Here is a 21,483-nt window from a genome sequence, read left to right as displayed (position 1 = left end):
CTGCACGGCGGGAGGGACGATTCCAGCATGCTGAGTATGAGTGTTCGGTGCATCCCCAGCACCAATGTTTCGCGGTCTCGGATGTGGTGCATTCTGTTGTTCCAAAGTGACTGGTGCGGGATGATCAGTGAGTTGCAAGCTTATCTTGGTCGTTGTAACCTATTGATGTCGTCGATAACAGGAAGGAGATTCTGATGCCCTCTTGATCTGGTGTGCATGCAAGGTTGCAATCAACAGATACCTGAGATGCAAAACAAACAAGCAGACAACCAAAACAAGTTAGTACTCAGAGTGATTGTGTAACAGAACTTAATCTTGCAAAACTTGAAATCTTAAATGTAGCAAAAAGAATCCCAAATGGCAACGGCGCCAAATTGATACTAGGATTTTTGTGTCTCCTAGTAGGTCTCAATTAACCTTATGCGTTGTAATACTTAAGGTGTCAATCCAGTTGGGAAGGTTCACTATCACTCAAGATGCAATCAAGAAGTCACAAGTTAAGCCAATTCAAAAGAGTGTTTTTTTTCTAACAATCCTAGAGTGATCAAAATGCAAAACTGAAATGAGTCACAGAACTAGAAACGAGAATGCATGACACGAAGCGAAAATGAATAAAAACATAAACGAGTCTAAGCATGAACTAAAAAGCAAGAAACAAAACTGTTCCAGGAATGTAATAAAAATCAGAAAGAAAGAAGTCCTAAGGATGGGGTAATTGATGTCGGTGGAGTATCCTAGTCTACAGAGTGTTTAACATACCACAAGCAAACTATCCCCAAACAATGAACATCACAACCTAGCTAATCCAATCTCTTGGCAAAAGCTACTCAGACTCAACCACTTCCATACCTAGCTCTCCCTAGAGGATCATGGTCGAGCAGGCATTACAAACAAGTTCATTCATGTCAACAAACATCCTAGACAACTAATCTCTTAGGCTAGGAAAGTAAGTCTCTGGCACTAGTTAGTCAGACATTTCATCAAACACCTTTTGGGTGTGGAAATGTCTCAAACCTAGTCCCAATTGATCAGAGAAAAACTAGTATTTCTTACTCTAGTCCATAAGGGAATCATGCGATCAACGCTTAAACACTCTACATCCTAAGATCCTCCATCTAATCTATCCCATCCTCAAGAACTAACACACTACTCAGATCCGAAAATCGTAGTCAAGGATGCAAACATAGAAAACATTGAAACAAGCATTCTTAGATAGATTAAAATGTGAAGAACAACTTTGTAGAAGAAATCAAATCAAAATACTGAATAAATTCAAAGATATCGGGATACAAGATCAGAGTACGGTTTTGGTGGCTAGGGAAACCTTACAAAAGAAAACGAGATAAAAACTAAGATATCTTCAGCCAAGACTTAACAAAATGTATTTATAGTAAAAACATGTAAATTCCTAAAACTTAAAACGGCAAGGTGAAGCGTCGGTTTGGAAATCTCCTGAAGCGCGTAAGACGGAACGTCTTCCTGACATGTGCGGTGGAGTCGCGTGTCGTCTCTCCCTAGAGTGAGGTTGAGTGGTGTGAGTAGGAGTGGCTCCAGTGATGTGAGTGAAAATGGCTCGAGCATGGTCGGTGAAATTGGCTCGAGCTGGGTGTATACGCATCCACTAAAACGATGATAACTCTTGAACCACACCTCCGATTGGCTTGAAATAAACGGCATTAGAAAGATGACTCAATTCTCTACAACTTTGATGAAGATGTCAAAAGCTGAATCCCTAGACCGGTGGCTCGATTGTGGGAGTGAGGAGTAGCTCGATTGTGGAAGTGAGGAGGGCTCGATTGCGGAAGTGAGGAGTAGCTCGACTGTGGAAGTGAGGAGGGCTCGATTGCAGAAGTGAGGAGTAGCTCGATTGTGGAAGTGAGGAGGGCTCGATTGCAGAAGTGAGGAGTAGCTCGATTGTGGAAGTGAGGAGGGCTCGATTGCGGAAGTGAGGAGTAGCTCGATTGTGGAAGTGAGGAGTAGCTCGATTGTGGAAGTGAGGAGGGCTCGATTGCGGAAGTGAGGAGTAGCTCGATTGCGGAGGTTGATCATGGCTTGGTTGCGGAGGTTGAGCATGGCTCGATTGCGGAGGTTGAGTGTGGCTCGATCCTCTGCGCTTCCAACGTCTCCTAGACACTTGAAAAACTCCGAAATGCGCAATGAATGCAAGGATGATGCAGAAACTTCCTAAACATGCAAAATGTACGAAAGAGGTTCTAAAATGATGCAAAACGACTAGTTGTCCTAGCTAAATGCATGACAAATACAGGCTAAGGAGATGCAAAATATAGACATATCATGTGCGTAGGATGCCAATATGGTAAGGCACATCAATTGCCTTACAAGGATTCAAATTTTAAAGCTAAGGAGCCGTTGGAGCTGGTTCATTCAGATTTGCTGGGAAAAATCAAACAACCATCAACACGTGGTTATCAATATTTGATAACCTTTATTGATGATTTTTCAAGATACGTATGGGTTTATTTTCTAAAGCGTAAAGATGAGGCTTTAGAAAAATTTAAAGAATTCAAGACCACAGTAGAACGTGAGCTCGGTAAAAAGATCAAGTGCCTACGCACTGATAATGGAGGAGAATATACTTCAAACGAGCTTAACAACTACCTTAAGGAGGTTAATATTCGGAGACAGCTCACTTGTGCAAAAACTCCACAAAAAAATGGAGTAGCCGAAAGAAAGAATCGCCACCTCGCAGAAATTTGTCGAAGTCTTCTGCACGCTAAGAACGTTGATACAAGATTTTGGGCAGAATGCATGAAGACGGCTGTTTATATCACAAATAGGCTGCCACAACCAAGATTGGAGTTTGTTTCACCATTTCAGAAGTTATATGATGTGAAACCAATGGTCAATTACTTTCGAGTATTTGAATGTGTGTGCTATGTTTTTATTGCCGATGAAGATCGCAGTAAATTTGACAAGAAGGCCATTTGCTGCATTTTTGTGGGATACGACGAACAAAAGAAAGGCTGGAGATGTTGTGATCCCATTACAAACAAGATATATGTCTCACGAAATGTTGTATTCGATGAGGCATCTTTGTGGTGGGCAAACAAGGTAGCTTTACCAGATACACGTGAGTTGCAAGAAAAATTACAAACGAAGTTACAACTAGAATCTTCTCCTGGCAATGAAGACACAGAAGAACAGTTACCGTCACCTCAATCGAACGTTGGATCCAAATCAAGAAGCCCTTGGAAAACATGTGTTCATGAAACACCAAATGAAGTGGATACTACTCAACAAGAAGAACAACAAGTGGAGCCAGTACAACCTCAACTACGAAGGTCTATAAGAGAAAGACGTAAAAATCCAAAGTACATAGATGCTGCCTATGCTGAAGTTGAAGAGCCAACTACATTCGAAGAAGCATCAAGGAATCCAGAATGGAGAAAAGCTATGGAAGAAGAAATTTTGGCACTAAAACAAAATCAAACTTGGAATTTAGTGCCTAAATCGGAAGGTGTTAAACCAATATCCTGCAAATGGGTTTACAAGCTGAAAACCCTTCCAGACGGTACAATCGAACGATACAAGGCCCGATTAGTTGTACGTGGATTTTCTCAAGAGTATGGTATAGACTATGATGAGACATTTAGTCCAGTGGCAAAGATAACCATGGTTCGTGTGCTAATAGCACTAGCCGAAAGTAAGTCATGGAATTTATGGCAGATGGATGTGAAGAACACTTTTCTACATAGAGAACTTGATCGTGAAATTTATATTGATCAACCCCAAGGATTCGTGAATCATGAAAAACCAGAGTATGTGTGCAAATTAAAGAATTGTATGGTTTGAAGCAGGTGCCTAGAGCATGGTACGGGAAGATTGCGGTGTTCTTAGTCCAAAGTGGTTATCATGTTGCCCCATCATGTTCGAGTCTGTTTGTGAAGATTCAAGGAGAAAGATTATCAATTATTCTTGTATATATCGATGATATAATCATCAGCGGAGATGACACAGGTGAGATTCAAAGGACAAGGGAAAACTTGTCCGTTCGATTTCAAATGAAAGAACTTGGTGAATTAAATCACTTCCTAGGATTGGAAGTTGAAAGAACAAAAGACGGCATATTTCTTGGTCAACAGAAATATGCAAGAGATCTCATTCAGAAGTTTGGGTTAGCTGAGTGTAAACCAATCACTACACCAATGGAGCCAAACTTGAAGTTGTGTGCCTATGATGGGAAAGACTTGGATGATACAACAATGTATCGACAATTCGTAGGTAGTCTTATCTATCTTACTCTTTCTAGACCCGACATAACTTTCACTGTAGGCGTTGTTAGCAGGTTCATGCAGAAACCGAAGAAACCACACCTTGAAGCAGTTAAAAGAATCTTGAGATATATCAAAGGCACGATTGACTGGGGACTCTTTTACAAGAAAGGAGTACAAAGTAAGCTCAATGGTTATTGCGATGCTGACTATGCTGGAGATCATGACACTCGGAGGTCAACTACTGGATATGTATTTAACCTTGGTTCTGGAGCTATATCATGGTGCAGTAAGAGACAACCTACCGTTTCTCTTTCAACCACAGAAGCAGAATATAGAGCAGGAGCAATGGCAACACAAGAATGTGCTTGGTTGACTGAACTCATGAAAGATTTAAACAAACCGATAGAAGATGGAGTTCCATTACACTGTGACAACCTGTCAGCAGTTCGTTTAGTCGAAAATCCTATTTTTCATGCTCGAACAAAACATGTGGAGGTACATTATCATTTCTTGCGAGAAAAGGTACTTCAAGGAGATATTGTCATGAAACCAATCAAGACACAAGATCAGGTTGCAGACATCTTTACAAAAAGCTTATCTGCATCAAAGGTTATCGGATTTCGAATGTTACTTGGAATGACTACACGCACAAGAAAAGTTGATAATGAGGGGGAGTGTTAAATGTAATTCATCATCACTTTCACATGTGCTACAAAGATTTACTGAAAGTCAAAAAGAGAAGGTAATTAAACAGGACGGTGCTTCTATTGTTGAAATAAGAAGTGGTGGTTGTTATGTTTGTCAACAAAAGTGGGCTGCAAGCTTCCTATAAATAGAGAGAGATCAAGCGAGAGCAAATCATTCCATAGCATCCAATATAATAAAGAGAAGTTGCAATACTAAGCAACATATAAAATAAGTGAGTGTGTGAGGTTTCCGAAAATAACGAGTGGTGTGAGATTTGAGTGTCTTTACTATTAAGTTATAAACTTTGTATTGTGAGTGATTTACAAATAAATATAAGAGTGTTTTATTTAGTTGGCTTATATATTTGTGGTTAATTTATTAATTGTGTATTTACAAGATACCAATTATATTTTAACCCAATATTAAACCGATTAAATTCTCAACACAAATATCTTGCAAAGAAGGAACAGTTGTTTTGGGATCAAATATGCTTTTGAAATCTGTTTTTTATGTTGAAGAATTTCAGTCTGATCTCATCTCCAGAGGACAACTCATGGATGAGAATAAGTGTGTAGTACAGTTAGCTGATCAGTTTCTTGTAATCCAGGACCGTGTTTCGAGGATGATGATTGGCGCGGGTAAACGGGATTATGGAACCTTTCGCTTTTGTAGAATGGAGTTAGGAGCGTTAGTAACGGATAAGGCTGCATCGACATATGAGTTGTGGCACAATAGGATGGGTCATCCATCTCCAAAAGTCATTGGTTCACTTCCAAATGTTTCTGTTTCCATTGTTTCTGAATTTTCAAATAAGGCTTGTGATGTATGCTTACGTTCCAAGCAAACAAGATCTTGTTTTCCAATTAGTGAGAATAAAACTTCCTCTGCGTTTGAGCTCATTCACTGTGATCTCTAGGGTCCATATCGAACTCCTTCTTCCTCTGGTGCTCGATATTTTCTTACCGTTGTAGATGATTTTTCCAGAAGTGTGTGTACTTATCTTCAACGAGACAAAACCGAAACATCTTCTAATCTGCAAAGTTTGATTTCTTTAGCTGAAAAAGACAATTTCAAAAACAAGTTAAGCGACTACGAAGCGATAACGGAACAGAGTTTACAAGTCTGAGCGGCTATTTTTGAACTCAAGGAATTGTTCATGAAACTTCTTGTGTGGGAACTCCACAACAAAATGGCAGAGTTGAGAGGAAGCACCGTCATATATTAAATGTTGCCCGTGCTTTGCGATTCCAGTCCAGCTTGCCAATCGATTTTTGGTTTTTGCTCCAGAAACATGGTTTTGAGTGAAATGGAGTTTCCCTTTGCAACTGCGGTCGTCTCTGTCGCTAAAAAAGATTCCGATGAGGAAGATCTTGAGCTATGTGCCACGATTTTATTGGGTCCAATAGTAGAAGAACCAAGCAGGCCTGTTGATATGCTCAAATTAACCCTAGAGCTACTCTCTCAAATTAAGAGATCACTGCAGTACTTAGGGGTCGAATTCCACAGAGACTCAAGATCACACACAATGGATTATAGAGTTTTGTAATTATGCTAAACAAATTGATTTAAATAAAGAAAAGCAATGCAAAATATTAAATAAAAGCTGTTGTAAATTCAGAAGATCAAAAAGCTAGGCCTAGGGAATTTCTCAAGAAATTATGAAATATTAAATCAATCAATAAATTAGGATTCAAACAATTAAGAAAAGATCTAGAACTCTAAACACTTTTGTAAAATAAATAAGTTCTCACTGCAAAAATTATCTAAATTTAAAACCAGAAAATCCAAATCTCTTTGTAAAATTCTAGGTTAAAAATCAGCAATAAAATTAGGTTTAGATTGTCCACAAAATCACTTAATCAAATCTCTTTGTAAAAAGTAATTTTGCTCATCAAAAGGTTTTATCAGGAAAACAATTATATTCTCATATCAATTTATTTTCCTAAAGTATTAATTCTAGATGGCCAATCAAGGATTAATATGAAGAACAACCTAAGATGAAGATCTAGATAGATAATGAATCCTAAATAATCAGATCTAATAATTCATAAAATCCCTGTAAAAAACCCTGAACCTAACAAGCAAACTACTCAGATATAATCAGTGAAGAACAAGACATGATTCTGAATAATAAGCAATAGAGATTAAAAGAATAAGAAGGAGTTCAAGAATTCTTCTTTACAAAGCAGATCTGATCTCTCTCTTTCCAAAAGCTCTCAAAAATCTCTCAGGGTTCCAGAAAAATAAAACTTGATAGAATAAAACTTGATAGAATAAAACTTGATGGTTTGGAAAACCTAAAAATACTATTTATATGTCCTAAAACACGTCAGGGACTTATGTTGCAAATATGGAAAACTTTGGGGCAGATTTGTAAAACTTCCAAATTTGTGATTCTTCATCGCCTAAAGAGGGTGTCGATCGATGCTAAGGCAGTGTCGATCGACACTCCCTCTCTGTTCTGACTCCAAGTTCTTTTCCTCCTAATTATTGCTCCAAATTGATCCAAATCGCTCCACTTTGCTCCATCCATGCTAAAAACCTGTAAAGACTCAAAAACAATCTAAAAACAAATGAAAAGACACTAAAAGACTCCTTATATCATGGTTAAAAACCACAAAAACCATGATATATCACCTGTCAGCCCATCAATCACTTCAAGTCCACTTGATGTTGTTTCTTCTCCACCTACGAATCTCTCACCACCCGATCAATCTTCCTCGTCTTCAACTCCGGAGACTTCATCCTCTGCTGCTTCGAACTCCTCCTCATCTTCCACCAGCTCTCCGCCTGCAACGTCGTCACCATCTCTTGTCGTCACTAATTTGACATCATTGCCGGCTCCTACCGATGACGACGACGTTCAACAGCCAGTCGCAGTTGAATTACGGCGAGGTCTCCGACCACGAAATCCACCGGCAAAACTCCAGTATTATAAGACGTACAACACACTGACAAGACTGCTGGGTAATACTACTTCTCTTTATCCAATTTCGAATTATGTGGGCTGCACTCGTTTCTCTTCTACGCATCGAGCATATTTGGTTGCGATTAGCGATGCGGTTGAACCCAAGACATATAAAAACGCTGCCCAGAGTAAAGTGTTGAACAATGCTATGGGGTCTGAAATTGGAGCTCTCGAAGAAAATGAAACTTGGACAATTGAAGATTTGCCCCTGGTAAGAAAGCAATTGGATCGAAATGGGTTTACAAGATTAAACACAAATCTGATGGTTCGATTGAACGCTACAAGGCACGTTTGGTTGCTCTCGGTAACAAACAAGTTGAAGGTGTTGATTACGGCGAAACTTTTGCTCCGGTTGCGCGAATGTCAACAGTCCGAATGTTTTACAGGTTGCTGTTGGGAACAATTGGCATGTGCATCAGATGGATGTGCACAATGCCTTCCTTCATGGTGATTTGGTTGAAGAAGTCTACATGAAGCCACCACCTGGTTATTTAGCAAACGACGACACCAGAGTATGTAGACTGCGCAAGTCATTGTACGGATTAAAGCAAGATCCTCGCTGTTGATTTGAGAAGTTAACAAAGGCTTTGCGTCAGTACGGTTTTGTTCAGTCTCTCTCTGATTATTCGTTATTCGCATTTGATAAAGGTGGTATACGAATCAATATTTTGATCTATGTTGATGACATGATCGTCTCGAGTAACTCCGATGAAGCCTTGCATCTTTTTAAAGGGTATTTGGCTTCTTGTTTCATGATGAAGGATCTTGGTCCCTTGAAGTATTTTTTGGGTATTGAGGTTTCTCGAAGTATCAAGGGGTTTTATTTAAACCAGCAGAAGTACACTTTGGAGCTTCTCAACGAGGCAGGGCTGTTAGGTTCTAAACCTGTGGATTTTCCTCTGGAACAGAATCACAAGCTGGGTCTCTCCACCTCGCCACTACTTTCCAATCCCGAACAGTATCGCCGTCTTGTTGGAAAACTGTTATATTTGTCAGCAACGAGACCGGGCTTAGCATATTGTGTTCATGTTTTGGCCCGATTTATGAAAGAACCAAGGCATGATTATTGGCATGCGGCTTTAAGAGTTCTTCACTATCTGAAAGGCAACCCCGGCCAAGGTATACTCTTACGTGCTCAGAAAATTTTTCAAATCACAGGTTGGTGTGACTCTGATTGGTCTGGATGTCCTCTTTCTCGTCGGTCTGTTAGTGGCTATTTGGTTCAACTAGGCGATTCCCCAATCTCATGGAAGACAAAGAAGCAAGATATAGTGAGTATGTCCTCCACATAAGCAGAATTTCGGGCCATGGCATGCATCACCAAAGAGCTTATTTGGTTAAAACATGTTCTTTGTGACCTTGGAGTTGCTCATGATCAGCCAATGCAGCTTTGCTGTGACAGTAAATCCGCAATCTACATTGCTACAAACCCTGTTTTTTATGAAAAGACGAAGCACATTGAAAATGACTGTCATTTCATCCGGGATGAGATTCAGAAAGGTGTTCTTTCACCAGTTCATGTTCCAACCACATCTCAGCTTGCCGACATTTTCACCAAACCCCTTGGTCAACCGGCATTTGTAATGGGATCTTCAAATCACATCCCGTATGTTTGGTTAAGAGATTATTTACTTTCCATAACTATTATTGTATATTCGTAGAGATCTTTAGCATTTACGATATGGGATACGTTCTCGTGTATATATGTTTGTATAATCATCTTTCAATGCAGAAGATATCGATTCCATACTTTGTTCCTTTCAAAACGTTTTCTCTAGCTAGCTCTCTAGTAGAATGGCTTCGATATTTTTCTTTATTCTAGCCATTCTTTTGAGTTCGAGAACTTCGGGAGCCACATCTCGTGGTGGGGGGCTCTTTGAAGCTTCTGCCGTTGAGAAACATGAGCAATGGATGTCTCGGTTCCATCGCGTTTACTCACACGATGCTGAGAAAGCGAGTAGGTTTGAGATTTTTAAGAAGAACTTAAAGTTCGTTGAGAGCTTCAACATGAAAACGAACAAGACATACAAGTTGGATGTCAACAAGTTCTCCGACCTCACCGACGAGGAATTCCAGGCGAGGTACATGGGGCTGGTTGTGCCGGAAGGTACTTCATCACTGGATTCCCACAAAACCGTGTCATTTAGACATGAAAATGTCAGTGAAATCGGTGAGAGCATGGATTGGAGACAGGAAGGGGCCGTTACACCGGTTAAGAACCAAAACCCATGTGGTAATTATATAATTATCGTCACTTATTTATTTTTTATTCTCATTGGATTTTTAGCCTTTTCTTTATTAATTTTAATGAAAGATTACAAATATATCAATGAGCATAATAGTGAAAGCTCTACAAGACATACAACCAATACCGAGTTAACAAAATAACTAAAAAGTAAAATACTAGCTAGGTTGCTTCTTTTCTTTGCTAAGTTTTCAATTAATCTGTTATTTTCCTTTATCGTTTTCGTATTCAGTTTAATTTGATTTTTTTGGTTGACTTACTGTTTTTGAATTTAAAAGACTATGATCCATCAGTCACATTACAAACCTTACAATTTTTCATCTCTGATATGGATTTTCCTTTATCGCTAGGCGATGACATTATTTTGATTGTAAATATCATCGATGATACATCCATGATATTACTTACTGTAATGGAACACAGGATGTTGTTGGGCTTTCTCGGCAGTGGCAGCAGTGGAAGGCATTATGAAGATTGCGAAAGGAAACCTCGTATCGCTGTCTGAGCAACAACTGTTGGATTGCAGCACAGAGAACTATGGATGTAACGGAGGGTTAATGGATAAGGCTTTCAATTACATTATAAACAACCAAGGAATCACCACAGAGGATAGCTATCCTTACCAGGAATCACAACAAACCTGTGACTCAACTCATTCTGCTGCTGCAACCATCAGCGATTACAAGACGGTTACCCAAAATGATGAGGAAGCATTGCTTAAAGCGGTGTCTCAACAACCTGTTTCGGTTGCGATAGATGGGTCAGGAGCTGCGTTTAAGCAATATGACGGCGGGATATTCGATGGAGAGGACTGCGGGACGAACCTGAGTCATGGAGTTACCATTGTTGGTTATGGGATGAGTGAAGAAGGGATTAAGTATTGGTTGTTGAAGAACTCATGGGGAGAACAATGGGGAGAAAATGGTTACATGAGAATCAAGAGAGACGTTGATTCGCCTGAAGGAGCGTGTGGTCTGGCCAAACTTGCTTTTTATCCAGTTGCTTGATATCCTTTTATATATCATGTAGATGGGTTTGTTCAGAGTACTAAACAAATACCCTTATCAGTAATTGGCCTTTTGCAGTTGCATGATATATTTTGGAGGTTTTCGTTTATAAATGTATTTTGAAAGTTATGTTGGTGGAAGCATGTATATCACTGGTGGTGTAACGAATATAAAGTTTTTATTTATGGTAACATGATCTTCGCCAGAACAAGAAATCATTATTCAAAAATAGTAATTTATTTGTTTCATTCTAAACACCCGCAAGGGCATCGCCGATCCACGTCTAGTTCCTAAATCGAATGGTTGGTAGCCATGTAACCTGAAGTTACTTACGTACAAGAACTTACAACGTTTTCACGAAATTTGATTAATTTGTTTGAGTGTTTGATATTTCAGTATTGGCTTGGAGAGCTTTGATAATTGGTTCAACCAGATTCAGATTCAATAAAAATAGCAGCCTTATAAATTTTTAGAAGACCATATATATAATCCATGGCTGATTACTTGTTTGTGCTGTGTGGCCAAACTCGCATCTCATCCATGCCAAAAATTATTTCTAATAATAAGACGCACTCCATTTTTTTTGATCAAAAAATATGTAACAAAGAAAAGAAAGAAGTACAGATATATAACGTTGACTCACCCTATTTCCCCTCTAAATAACAAAAAAAAAAAAAAAACACTGTTGTATAAAAAAAATTGGATTTTTTTTTTTGAAATAAATCAGAAAATACTATTCGATTGAATAATAAAAGAGAACAAAAAAAGCTAATGGGTTTAAAAAATGATGGCTTTCATGGCGTCTTGTTCTTCTTCCTAAGAGGAGGAGGAGGAGCAAGAATCTTGCCAGCATAAATCGCTATATCCGTCAACATCTTCATGTTCCAATTCGCATAAACCATAGGCGTCGGATGAAAAAAACTCGTTCTACACATGGAAATATTCACAAGAGCAAGAGCCTGATACGCTCTCATAAACCTATAGTCTCGTAAATACAAATACTTCAACGCGTTGTCTAAATGAGCATCCACCAACTTATAAGCTTTCCTACAAGCATCAAACTCTGTTTTGTCTCTACGATCTTTCGCTTTCGGAAGAAGAGTACCTTCGATGTTATCTAGCGTTTGTATCGCGTTGATCCAAGCTTTAGCCGCGGTTAGCTTTGCGATTGTTTTGATCGAGGTTTGTTTTCTGATTAGCTGTGACGTGATTGCTTGGTTGCAGAATTTGAAATCGATTGTTTGTTTGCATATTCTGTTGATTAGGTTTTGTGTTGGTGGATCAGGGACGACGGAGATTGAAGGTTTGAAGGTAATGAAGATGAGAAGAGAGATGAGAATGTGAACATAAGCCATTTGGTCATAAGGTGTTTTTGCGATATGCTCAAGAGTCAAGAGTCAAGAGAAAGCTAATTGGGTAATATCATATTTATACATTTTCTCTCTCTATAGAATGTAACGAATACGTTCCAAAACGTAGTTGTTAACCTTCTATCTTTTTAACAAAAAAAAAAAAAAAAAACCTTCTATCTTATGATGTTGACATCTAATAGTAATCGTTGTTTTGTGACTATAGTGAGAAGAAGAATGAATATAGGAATCATGAAAAATATATATGTTTGGTGTGATTTGGTTGAAGGCAATAATGGTATTGCTTATAGACCACATTTTCTCAATTCCCTTTGGTTTGAAGTCTTTCCAAAGTAAATTTGGTTGCATTTTTTCTTTAATACTATTTTTGTCATGCAAGTTAAATTATTTGTTACGAACAAACTTATCCAGATCGTGAGTGTTCATGTATAATCAAAATTTTAAGCAATTATGATTATAATACATTGATGATTTGTTGTATTGTCATTTGGATTTTAATCATGATCGTTTTATATGTATGATAAGTGTTTGTATTTAAAGGGTCCCATGATTAAAACAATACATTTGGTATATAAATTAAATTAACAAACAAACAAATTTGATAACCCAAAATGTGAGTGTGGTAATCAACCATATTGGTAGGTTTACCAAAGATCATCAACTCTAATTAAAAGAAAAAAGAAAAAAGAAAAATCCCAAGAAAAAAAAATTCAGAACTCAAAAGTGTGAAAATTTGAAAAAGTCAAACGGCGTCGTTGCATCAAATTCCAAATTCGAGAAAACGGCGACGTTTCCAGTCAAGCTTAAACCCGCCAGGTCAAGGGTTTAGTATCTTCTTCTCTTCAGCCATGTTTGGGTCGAGAGGTCTCTGCTGCTGTAGCAGAATCTGGAATCATTCTCTGTTTCTGAAACGTTCTGGGAGCTTCCGAGCTAGTTTATCAACCAATTCCGTAGTTTCGAAGCAGAAACGGGTCGGGACGCATAATGGAACTTTCCACTGTGACGAAACCTTAGCTTGTTTCATCCTTCGTCTTTCAAATAGATTCTCCGATGCTCAAATCGTACGAACCAGAGATCACCAGGTACTCTATTTCTTCAATTCACAATGTATCTGACCCTATCTATGTGTGAATTTTAAAATCTTTGGATCCAGTTTGATATATTTTTTTTTTTCGAAATTTCCGAGAAAATGGTTAATTTAGCTTGAGGTTTATGTAAACTTCTTGAATTTTTCGTCAATTCTATAATTTTGTTAATTTTTTCAATAATTGATATGATTTTGGTTACAAGGTTTTGGAGAAGCTTGATGCGGCACTTGATGTTGGAGGTGTGTATGATCCTCAGAGTGAACGTTATGACCATCACCAGAAAGGATTCAATGAAGTGTTTGGGCACGGGTTTAACACTAAACTCAGTAGTGCTGGACTTGTTTATAAGGTAAAATGAAGATACTTTTCTTGTGTGTTTGGTGTTTAATTTGAGAATTTTGTGGATTGTATACTGATGCTTTTTTGTATTCTAGCATTATGGATTGGAGATAATTGCTAAGGAGCTTCAACTTGATCAGAGACATCCTGATGTGTATCGATTGTTTCTAGCTGTGTACAAAAACTTCATTGAGGTAGCTCTATAAAGGTTTCTTCTTTAGCTGCTATATTATTTGGTATACATTGAGTAAAAAATCTGAGTTGTTGTTGGCTATGGCTTTGAAAGTTTAGTGTTTGAAAAGAACAAGTTACTGAATCAGTTGTCTAATTGGCAAATATCGCCAATAGTATTCTATATCCTGGATGAAATTTGTTGTCCTGAATGTCACAAATAAGTCGTGGCTCTGTTTGATTTTCCTTTTTTTCAAATTGAGGATGCTAACAAAGAAAGAGAATTTTAATTTTGTTGTTAGAAATAGTGCCAGTTCTTGAACTTTCATATACTGTGTTCTTTTTACATGGTTCTAAGGTAGCATCTTGTTGTATACAATTACAGGCAGTAGATGCTGTAGACAACGGCATCCATCAGTATGATACTGACCAGCCTCCAAGATATGTAAACGATACTAGCCTGGGGCATAGGGTTGGAAGGATGAACTTAGACTGGATTGAACCTGATCAGTCCAGTGCGAAAGAAGATGAAGCATTTCATCGGGCAATGGAACTTGCTGGCTCTGAGTTTTTGGAGGTTTTTTTTTCCTCTTCTATAGTTCTATATCTCCTTCAGTTACATAGGTTATTTGGTTCTTATTCTTCTTGGTAAAGAGGTGCAACTAGGAAAACTTTGCAGTATCCAAACCAAAACTAGTTTGGTAATTTACTTGAATGAATCAACCTAATGAGGATGCTATTAGTTTTTACAACAAATGTTGTCTATGTCTGATATAGAAATGGCAGTATTTCGTTTCCATTGTTTTATAAGAACTGATTGGTATAAGAACATGTTTGCCTGCCCCCTGCCTATTTGAGTATGAATCGAGAATACAACCAGAACGATCTAAAGCTACCTGTGTTTCTACCTTTGACAGTGTGTTCATTTTCACGCGAAATCGTGGTTACCAGCTCGGTCAATTGTAATGGAGTGTCTTGCAAAACGGTATGATATAGACTCCAGTGGAGAAATTATGAAGCTCAGTAAACAATGCCCAGTAAGTTCTAATGAGCTCCTTAACATATATCATCCATGTCGTGATTAGTTTTCAAAGTTAGAGGGATTCTCATTGATGAAATGGTGGGATTAGTTTTCAAAGTTATAAGAGTCTTGTGAAATCGACAGTGGAAACTCCATATATTCGAGCTCGAGGAAGAAATGAAGATTGATCCTTCCATAAAATATGTTCTTTACCAGGTACCACCGGGGTTTATGCAATGATCATATTATGTTGTAAACATGATATCTCTTAAGCCAATGAGTGTATATGTGGGTTTGTGCAGGATGACAGAAGTGAAAATTGGAGAATCCAAGCGGTTTCGGTTGCACGAGACAGGTTTGAGAGCCGTAAAGCGTTGCCCTTATCATGGAGAGGTCTAGAAAAGGAGAAGCTCTCAGAGGAAAGTTCAATTCCGGGTTGTGTTTTTGTGCACATGAGTGGTTTCATTGGTGCAAACCGGACATATGAAGGTGCCTTAGCAATGGCACGAACCTCTTTGATGGGTTAGAGTCTATGCATAACCAAATATCAGTTCTTTGGATTGAGGTCCTCTAAGTGGCCAAGTCACTAAATCATGAAAAACACTTTTCGTATTAATTTGTTTGTTTTCTATATATATATATATATATATATATGTAATAATTTCTGTTGGGAAATGAGAAGTGACCAATAAGAGACATGAAAGTAAGCATAGGTAATTTAGTTATCCCAACATTTGCCGCAGAACAAACCATTAACGTATGCCTTAAGAGAAAAACAACACCATGGGCCAAGTACGAAGATGATTGCATAATAAGCAAAATCAGCTGGCAGCTTCACAGCATCTATCCTCCTGATCAAGTGCCCCTAAATCTGCAAGAATTAAGCTTTCCCAAAGGATGGTGTCTTGTTGAGGAGAAGAATATGAAAATGGCCGGAAAAGGTTGTATCCACTCTGAGGTTGAGGGAAACCTCTCAGATCGCATATGCCCAAAATATTAGCTGGGGACGAATTCTTAGAAATCCACCGAGACATAAGCGACATGATGTGTTTGGAATCTTGGGGGACATGAAGAGTGATTCCACTGGAAGAGAGCGCTTGAAAGACGCATTCAGGTATGCGTGATATATTGCCAACCGCAGTGATGGCGAGAGGACCAGAGTAGCCATATTGCTTCAAAAACCGTTTAATGCACAGACTGGCCCGACGAACATCCAGGGGGAACCGGAAACCTATTGATGTCCCAAAAGACAGATGTTACAGCGACAGCCTCCTCAGGAGTAGCCATCTCTGGTTGCTTCCTCACCATGGTGGGAGGATTCTCATCCTCCTCCCTGGATATGTCTCTAAAGTTAGATGATTGGAAAGGAAGGTAAGCTAACCTCTGCTTGGAAAAAAAAATGAACATCCAGTGAGAAGGGGAGAAGTAGTTAATGACAAAAGAGTATTGACATAACAAGTTTCTGCTTTGGCTAAGATGTGCTTAATTACCGCTTGTAGATGTTCTACAGAAGAGAAATGACTATATAAACTTTCAAAGCCTTGGCCAGTTTCAATGCCAGGAAAAAGATGTTTGCATATTGAGAAAAGCCAGATGGCAGACTCATCCGTTCCACTGCACGTATCCTGCCAGAATTAAGCTCATCCAGCTGATGGCGTCTTGTTGAGGAGAAGAATATGAAAATGGCCCAAAAAGGTTGTATCCACTCTTAGGGCGAGGGAAGGCTATCGGATCGCATATGGCCAAAATATTAGCTGGGGGTGGATATTAGGCATCCACTGATGCATGTAAAACGTGAGGCTTGAGCAACCTGTTTCAGACGAAACTAAAACTTCAAACTCTCTATTCACGATCCATTAATGGCTTTAGATGAAAAAAAAATAGATACTAACCAAAGGGGGCGTAATAAAGATTGATTCCACTGGAAGAAAGAGCTTCAAGGATGTGAGGATGGACGTTAGTTAGTATGCCAACGACGTTGATTATGAGAGGACCACAGTAGTTCTCCAACAGCTTTTTGATGCACGGACGGTCCGACGAGCATCAAAGCCAAGAGGAACGGGAAACCGTTTGATATCCCAAAAGACAGATGTTACAGCCACAGCTTCCTCCGGCGTAGCCTTTTTCATCTTTCAAGAACGATATAGAGTTGAGCTGAGCGAGAGATAAGCAGAGTTGGTTGTATTGTATCTAGAGAACGCCTAGGGTTTCGAAATCCCTTGCAGAAAAAGTAAAAGGATTAGTGATTTTATATCATTACAAATGTACAATTATGTTAAAAAAATAAAAACAAAATAGAAATAGTGAGACTCATCACCGACTGACGCTTACGTGTACGATAACTCGCGTAGTAGAGGATAATTTCCACGGTAATTGGTTTGGTACAATCGCGCATTCCCACTCCGTGACATTTTCTTCTTCTTCTTCTTCTTCTTCTTCTTCTTCTCGGTGGCTCTTTAACTCTTTAACTCTTTAACTCTGAGAGTGAGAGGGAGAGAGAGAAGTAAGTAACAATGGAGGTTTTCTACTACTTGGTGTTCGGAACTATGACTGCCGTAGTGGCGGTGCTGGAACTGAGCAAGACAAACAAGGATCGGATCAACACTTCGTCCTCCTTCAATTCTTTCAAGAACAATTACCTCCTCGTATTCTCTATTATGATGGGTACGTCTCTCCGCCATTATCGCTCTCTTAGAATTCATTAATTAGCGGAATCAGCTCTGTGATTGATTGATTGATTAATCGCCAACTACAATTTCGATTGATGTTTATTGTCACGGATCTGATCTAAGCTATTGTGTGTGTGTGTGTGTGTGAGAGAGAGTTCAATTCTCGAGCTCTTCTTATCGTCATCCACTTTTGTGCTAGATCGAGTCCAGTAACAGATACGATTGTTTAGATTTGTTGTTGTAGCTCATACGAAATCTGGTCTTCGATTTGAATTTTGTTATTAAGACGACGCCTTGCTTCTTCCCGAATCTGGTATCAGTGATTGACTAATAAGATCCTGGTAGGTTTGATTAAATGTGTTGTAGATCAGAGATTGCGATGAGGAAGATGATGGTAGTATTTTGTTGTTGTTGTTGTTGTTGAATGCATTTATATATCAATTTCAATGCTGATATGTTTGTGTTTATATATGATTATGTTGTTGTAGCTGGGGACTGGCTTCAAGGTCCTTATGTGTATTACCTTTACAGCACTTATGGTTTTGGAAAAGGAGATATTGGTCAGCTATTCATTGCTGGTTTTGGTTCATCGATGTTGTTTGGAACCATTGTTGGATCTCTTGCTGACAAACAGTGAGAATTTCTTCCTTCTTAAGTTCAAGTCGATGCTATCTATGTTTAGGCAACCAATATCCTTGTGTGTGTGTTGGATTCAGGGGTCGAAAGAGGGCATGTGTTACATACTGCATAGTTTACATACTAAGCTGCGTCACCAAGCACTCTCCACAGTACAGAGTTTTGATGGTTGGCCGTATCTTGGGTGGTATTGCTACATCTCTATTGTTTTCAGCATTCGAATCTTGGCTAATTGCAGAGCATAATAAGGTCAGCCGTAACTTTTATACATAGTCTGTCTAGGTATTCGATTTGTCTTTAGTTTTTGGTTCCTACAGGAATTCCTTTACATACTTTGTTACTGGTTTCATGGAAACATACCATTCCTTAGCTTGATGAATGCCACAGTTAAGATTATTAGTTCTTGATGACTGTAAATTTATAGTATCTAAAAACTATCATTTATGGACCTCACTCAAAGTGTCTAGAATATGCCAACGTTCACTTGCAATCTTAGCATTGTGGATAATGAAGAAAGTAAAGACTTATAACCTTTTAGAGGATTCACTTAGTTGGAGCCATGACCTGATGTCTTTTCTCTTCTCTAAACAACTATGCAGAGGAACTTTGAGCAACAGTGGCTTTCACTGACATTCTCTAAGGCTGTTTTCCTTGGGAACGGTCTGGTCGCTATTCTCTCGGGATTGTTCGGCAATCTTCTTGTTGACACTTTTTCCTTTGGTCCTGTCGCTCCCTTTGACGCAGCTGCGTGCTTTCTTGCAATTGGAATGGCTATCATACTGGCAACATGGTCTGAGAATTTCGGAGATCCATCTGATAGCAAAGACTTGCTGACTCAGTTCAAACTTGCTGCCATAGCAATTGCTTCAGGCAGGTTCAAATTTAGCGTTAAAACTGTTGATTGAGAGGCTTCAGTACATCCAATGGAATTTGCAAGCTATGTTTTCTGATTATCTCTAACACAGTCTATGATGATTCCTCAGATGAAAAGATTGCATTGCTGGGTGCTATTCAGTCTCTATTTGAAGCCTCAATGTACACCTTTGTTTTCCTCTGGACACCAGCTCTTAGCCCAAACGAGGAAGAAATCCCACATGGCTTCGTCTTTGCAACCTTCATGTTGGCCTCAATGTTGGGAAGCTCACTAGCAGCTCGTCTCATGTCTCGCTCATCTCTCAGAGTCGAAAACTATATGCAAATTGTCTTTCTAGTCTCCGCTGCATCACTTCTTCTTCCCATTACAACAAGTGTATGTCTCAGAGTCTGATGCTTCATTACTACGCTTAAGTTTATACTATCTTTCATACGCACATTGATCCTATAAAAAATTTGTGGAACAGGTCCTGGTGACGCCATCAAAGGTGAAAGACGAACGCTTGTCGTTAACTAGCTCCATTCAGCTACTTGGTTTCTGTGTTTTTGAGGCTTGTGTAGGAATATTTTGGCCTTCCATAATGAAGATGAGGTCACAGTATATACCTGAAGAAGCACGAAGCACCATAATGAATTTCTTCCGTGTTCCGCTCAACATCTTTGTCTGCATAGTCTTGTACAATGTAAGAAATCTCATGTCTCCGTCCTCTTTAAACACTACAGAAAGTGAAAAAAAAGAGAAGAAGAAGAAGCTAATCTGGAAATTTTGGTTTTTGTTATCTGGTTGCTCAGGTGGACGCATTTCCGATCACAATCATGTTTGGTATGTGCTCAATCTTTCTCTTTGTAGCCTCCATATTACAACGGCGGCTTATGGTCATCTCCGAAAAGCCAAGTGAGTCCTTTTTTTTGTCTTACTGTTTTACATACATATATAATTCATAACTCTGAAGAGTGTAACAAAAAATGAAAAAAAATTGCTTGTTTGTGGTAAAGGGTAATGTCTTACTTTAGCTCTTTGTGTTTGTTGCAGAGGCAGAAGATTGGAGTCCGATGAAGGAGCGAAACTCGGAAGTTGATCCTCTTAACCTCTGATCATGTTCCACTCCTGTGCTCGTAATTCCTAATTTTTTTTTGGTGATTTTCACTTTTTTTTTTTTTTTTTTTTGAGAAATAGAAAAGAAACAATCAGAAGGAAGAAATGTAATGGTTTGCATTTAGCATTTTACATGTATGGTTAGTGATGCTGATTGTTTGATAGGGTATGTAACTCTATATTCACCTTTACGCATAATCAAATCTTATAATTTTAGAGAATTTTAAATTTTTGTTTAAAGTTTGTGAATTTCTCTCTCCGATATAACAATGATACTAACACAAATCACTAGCCTACATATTTTGCATCATAAATTTTGATGTTACTAGATTTTGAGTGTATCTGTAACGCGGCCAGAGTTATTTGTAACTATAAAATTTGAATTGTGTTTGTTTGTTTTGATTAGTATTTAAAATTGTATTAGTTATATTTTGATTGTTAACTCTATGATTTAACTCATGGGATACTGCATAACAAATTTTTTTTTACATAATATTGATTTAATCAACTTAATTAGATACTAGGTACTAATCCGCGAAAAACCGCGGACTCAACGTTTTTTTAATTAAAATTTGTAGTAATTTTTTTGCTATTATGTTATTTATAAGAGAAAATTAGAAATAAAGGAGGTTTTTTAAAACATTTATCCATCTTCACTTTTTTTTTTAAGATTGTCAATTGTGACGAAAATACCTCTACTAATAGATATAGGGAAGTTTTTAGGAGTTTAAACAAAAAAAAACAAATAGAAAACCCATGTTAGTATAAAACTTGTAAATTTTTTTTTGAAAAAAATATTTTTGGGTGTCAAAAATCATTTTATAAATTGATGATTTCTGGTCTAAAATGTTCAGAAAATATTTTCTATGATTTTTCAAGTTCTGAAACATTTAGATTATTCATTCTACAGTTTGTACATGTTCTACGAAGTTTAGACGGAAATTTGTTCTAAAAACTTTAGAAACCTGAATTTTGTATGTTCTACAAAATTAAGAATATGTATTCCACATTTTTCTTCATTCTACATCAATTCAGAATATATTTTCCATGTTTTACCCTGTATACTAAAAGAAGTAGA

The 21,483-nt window shown here is 38.2% G+C and overlaps 4 protein-coding genes and 1 pseudogene across 5 annotated transcripts; 3 read left to right on the top strand and 2 right to left on the bottom strand.

Moving 5' to 3' along the window:
• Positions 1 to 9,672: 9,672 nt before the first annotated feature.
• Positions 9,673 to 11,329, top strand: LOC104711441 (Cysteine proteinases superfamily protein). The gene is made up of 2 exons (XM_010428141.2): positions 9,673 to 10,123; positions 10,559 to 11,329. The coding sequence occupies exons 1-2, from the start codon at positions 9,685 to 9,687 to the stop codon at positions 11,140 to 11,142; spliced, it is 1,023 nt and encodes a 340-aa protein (XP_010426443.1). The 5' UTR covers positions 9,673 to 9,684; the 3' UTR covers positions 11,143 to 11,329.
• Positions 11,330 to 11,695: 366 nt separating this feature from the next.
• Positions 11,696 to 12,712, bottom strand: LOC104711439 (uncharacterized). Its single transcript, XM_010428140.3, has one exon. It carries the CDS (start codon positions 12,495 to 12,497, stop codon positions 11,937 to 11,939), a length of 561 nt encoding a protein of 186 aa, XP_010426442.1. The 5' UTR covers positions 12,498 to 12,712; the 3' UTR covers positions 11,696 to 11,936.
• Positions 12,713 to 13,102: 390 nt separating this feature from the next.
• Positions 13,103 to 15,829, top strand: LOC104711438 (uncharacterized). Its single transcript, XM_010428139.3, has 7 exons — positions 13,103 to 13,594; positions 13,803 to 13,949; positions 14,035 to 14,133; positions 14,496 to 14,687; positions 15,028 to 15,147; positions 15,276 to 15,347; positions 15,434 to 15,829. Exons 1-7 carry the CDS (start codon positions 13,361 to 13,363, stop codon positions 15,656 to 15,658), a joined length of 1,089 nt encoding a protein of 362 aa, XP_010426441.1. The 5' UTR covers positions 13,103 to 13,360; the 3' UTR covers positions 15,659 to 15,829.
• Positions 15,830 to 15,895: 66 nt separating this feature from the next.
• On the bottom strand, positions 15,896 to 17,260 carry LOC147938782 (uncharacterized; annotated as a pseudogene).
• A 193-nt stretch (positions 17,261 to 17,453) lies between these two features.
• Positions 17,454 to 20,626, top strand: LOC109124543 (uncharacterized). 2 transcript variants are annotated; one of them, XM_010428138.3, is made up of 8 exons: positions 17,454 to 17,795; positions 18,289 to 18,433; positions 18,517 to 18,685; positions 19,036 to 19,306; positions 19,420 to 19,685; positions 19,777 to 19,992; positions 20,102 to 20,204; positions 20,343 to 20,626. In XM_010428138.3, the coding sequence occupies exons 1-8, from the start codon at positions 17,645 to 17,647 to the stop codon at positions 20,402 to 20,404; spliced, it is 1,383 nt and encodes a 460-aa protein (XP_010426440.2). In that variant the 5' UTR covers positions 17,454 to 17,644; the 3' UTR covers positions 20,405 to 20,626. The 2 variants fall into 2 exon arrangements, 1 of the variants encoding a protein (XP_010426440.2); XR_015567191.1 differs by having other exon boundaries at positions 17,526 to 17,795; positions 19,036 to 19,310.
• The last annotated feature ends 857 nt before the right edge of the window (positions 20,627 to 21,483 follow it).

Source organism: Camelina sativa, chromosome 9 (genome assembly GCF_030686135.1).
Source record: "Camelina sativa cultivar CO46 ecotype springtype chromosome 9, ASM3068613v1".
Taxonomy (NCBI): Eukaryota; Viridiplantae; Streptophyta; class Magnoliopsida; order Brassicales; family Brassicaceae; genus Camelina; species Camelina sativa.
The sequence above is the reverse complement of the archived record's forward strand: the minus strand, read 5'-3'. Positions and strand labels throughout refer to the sequence as shown.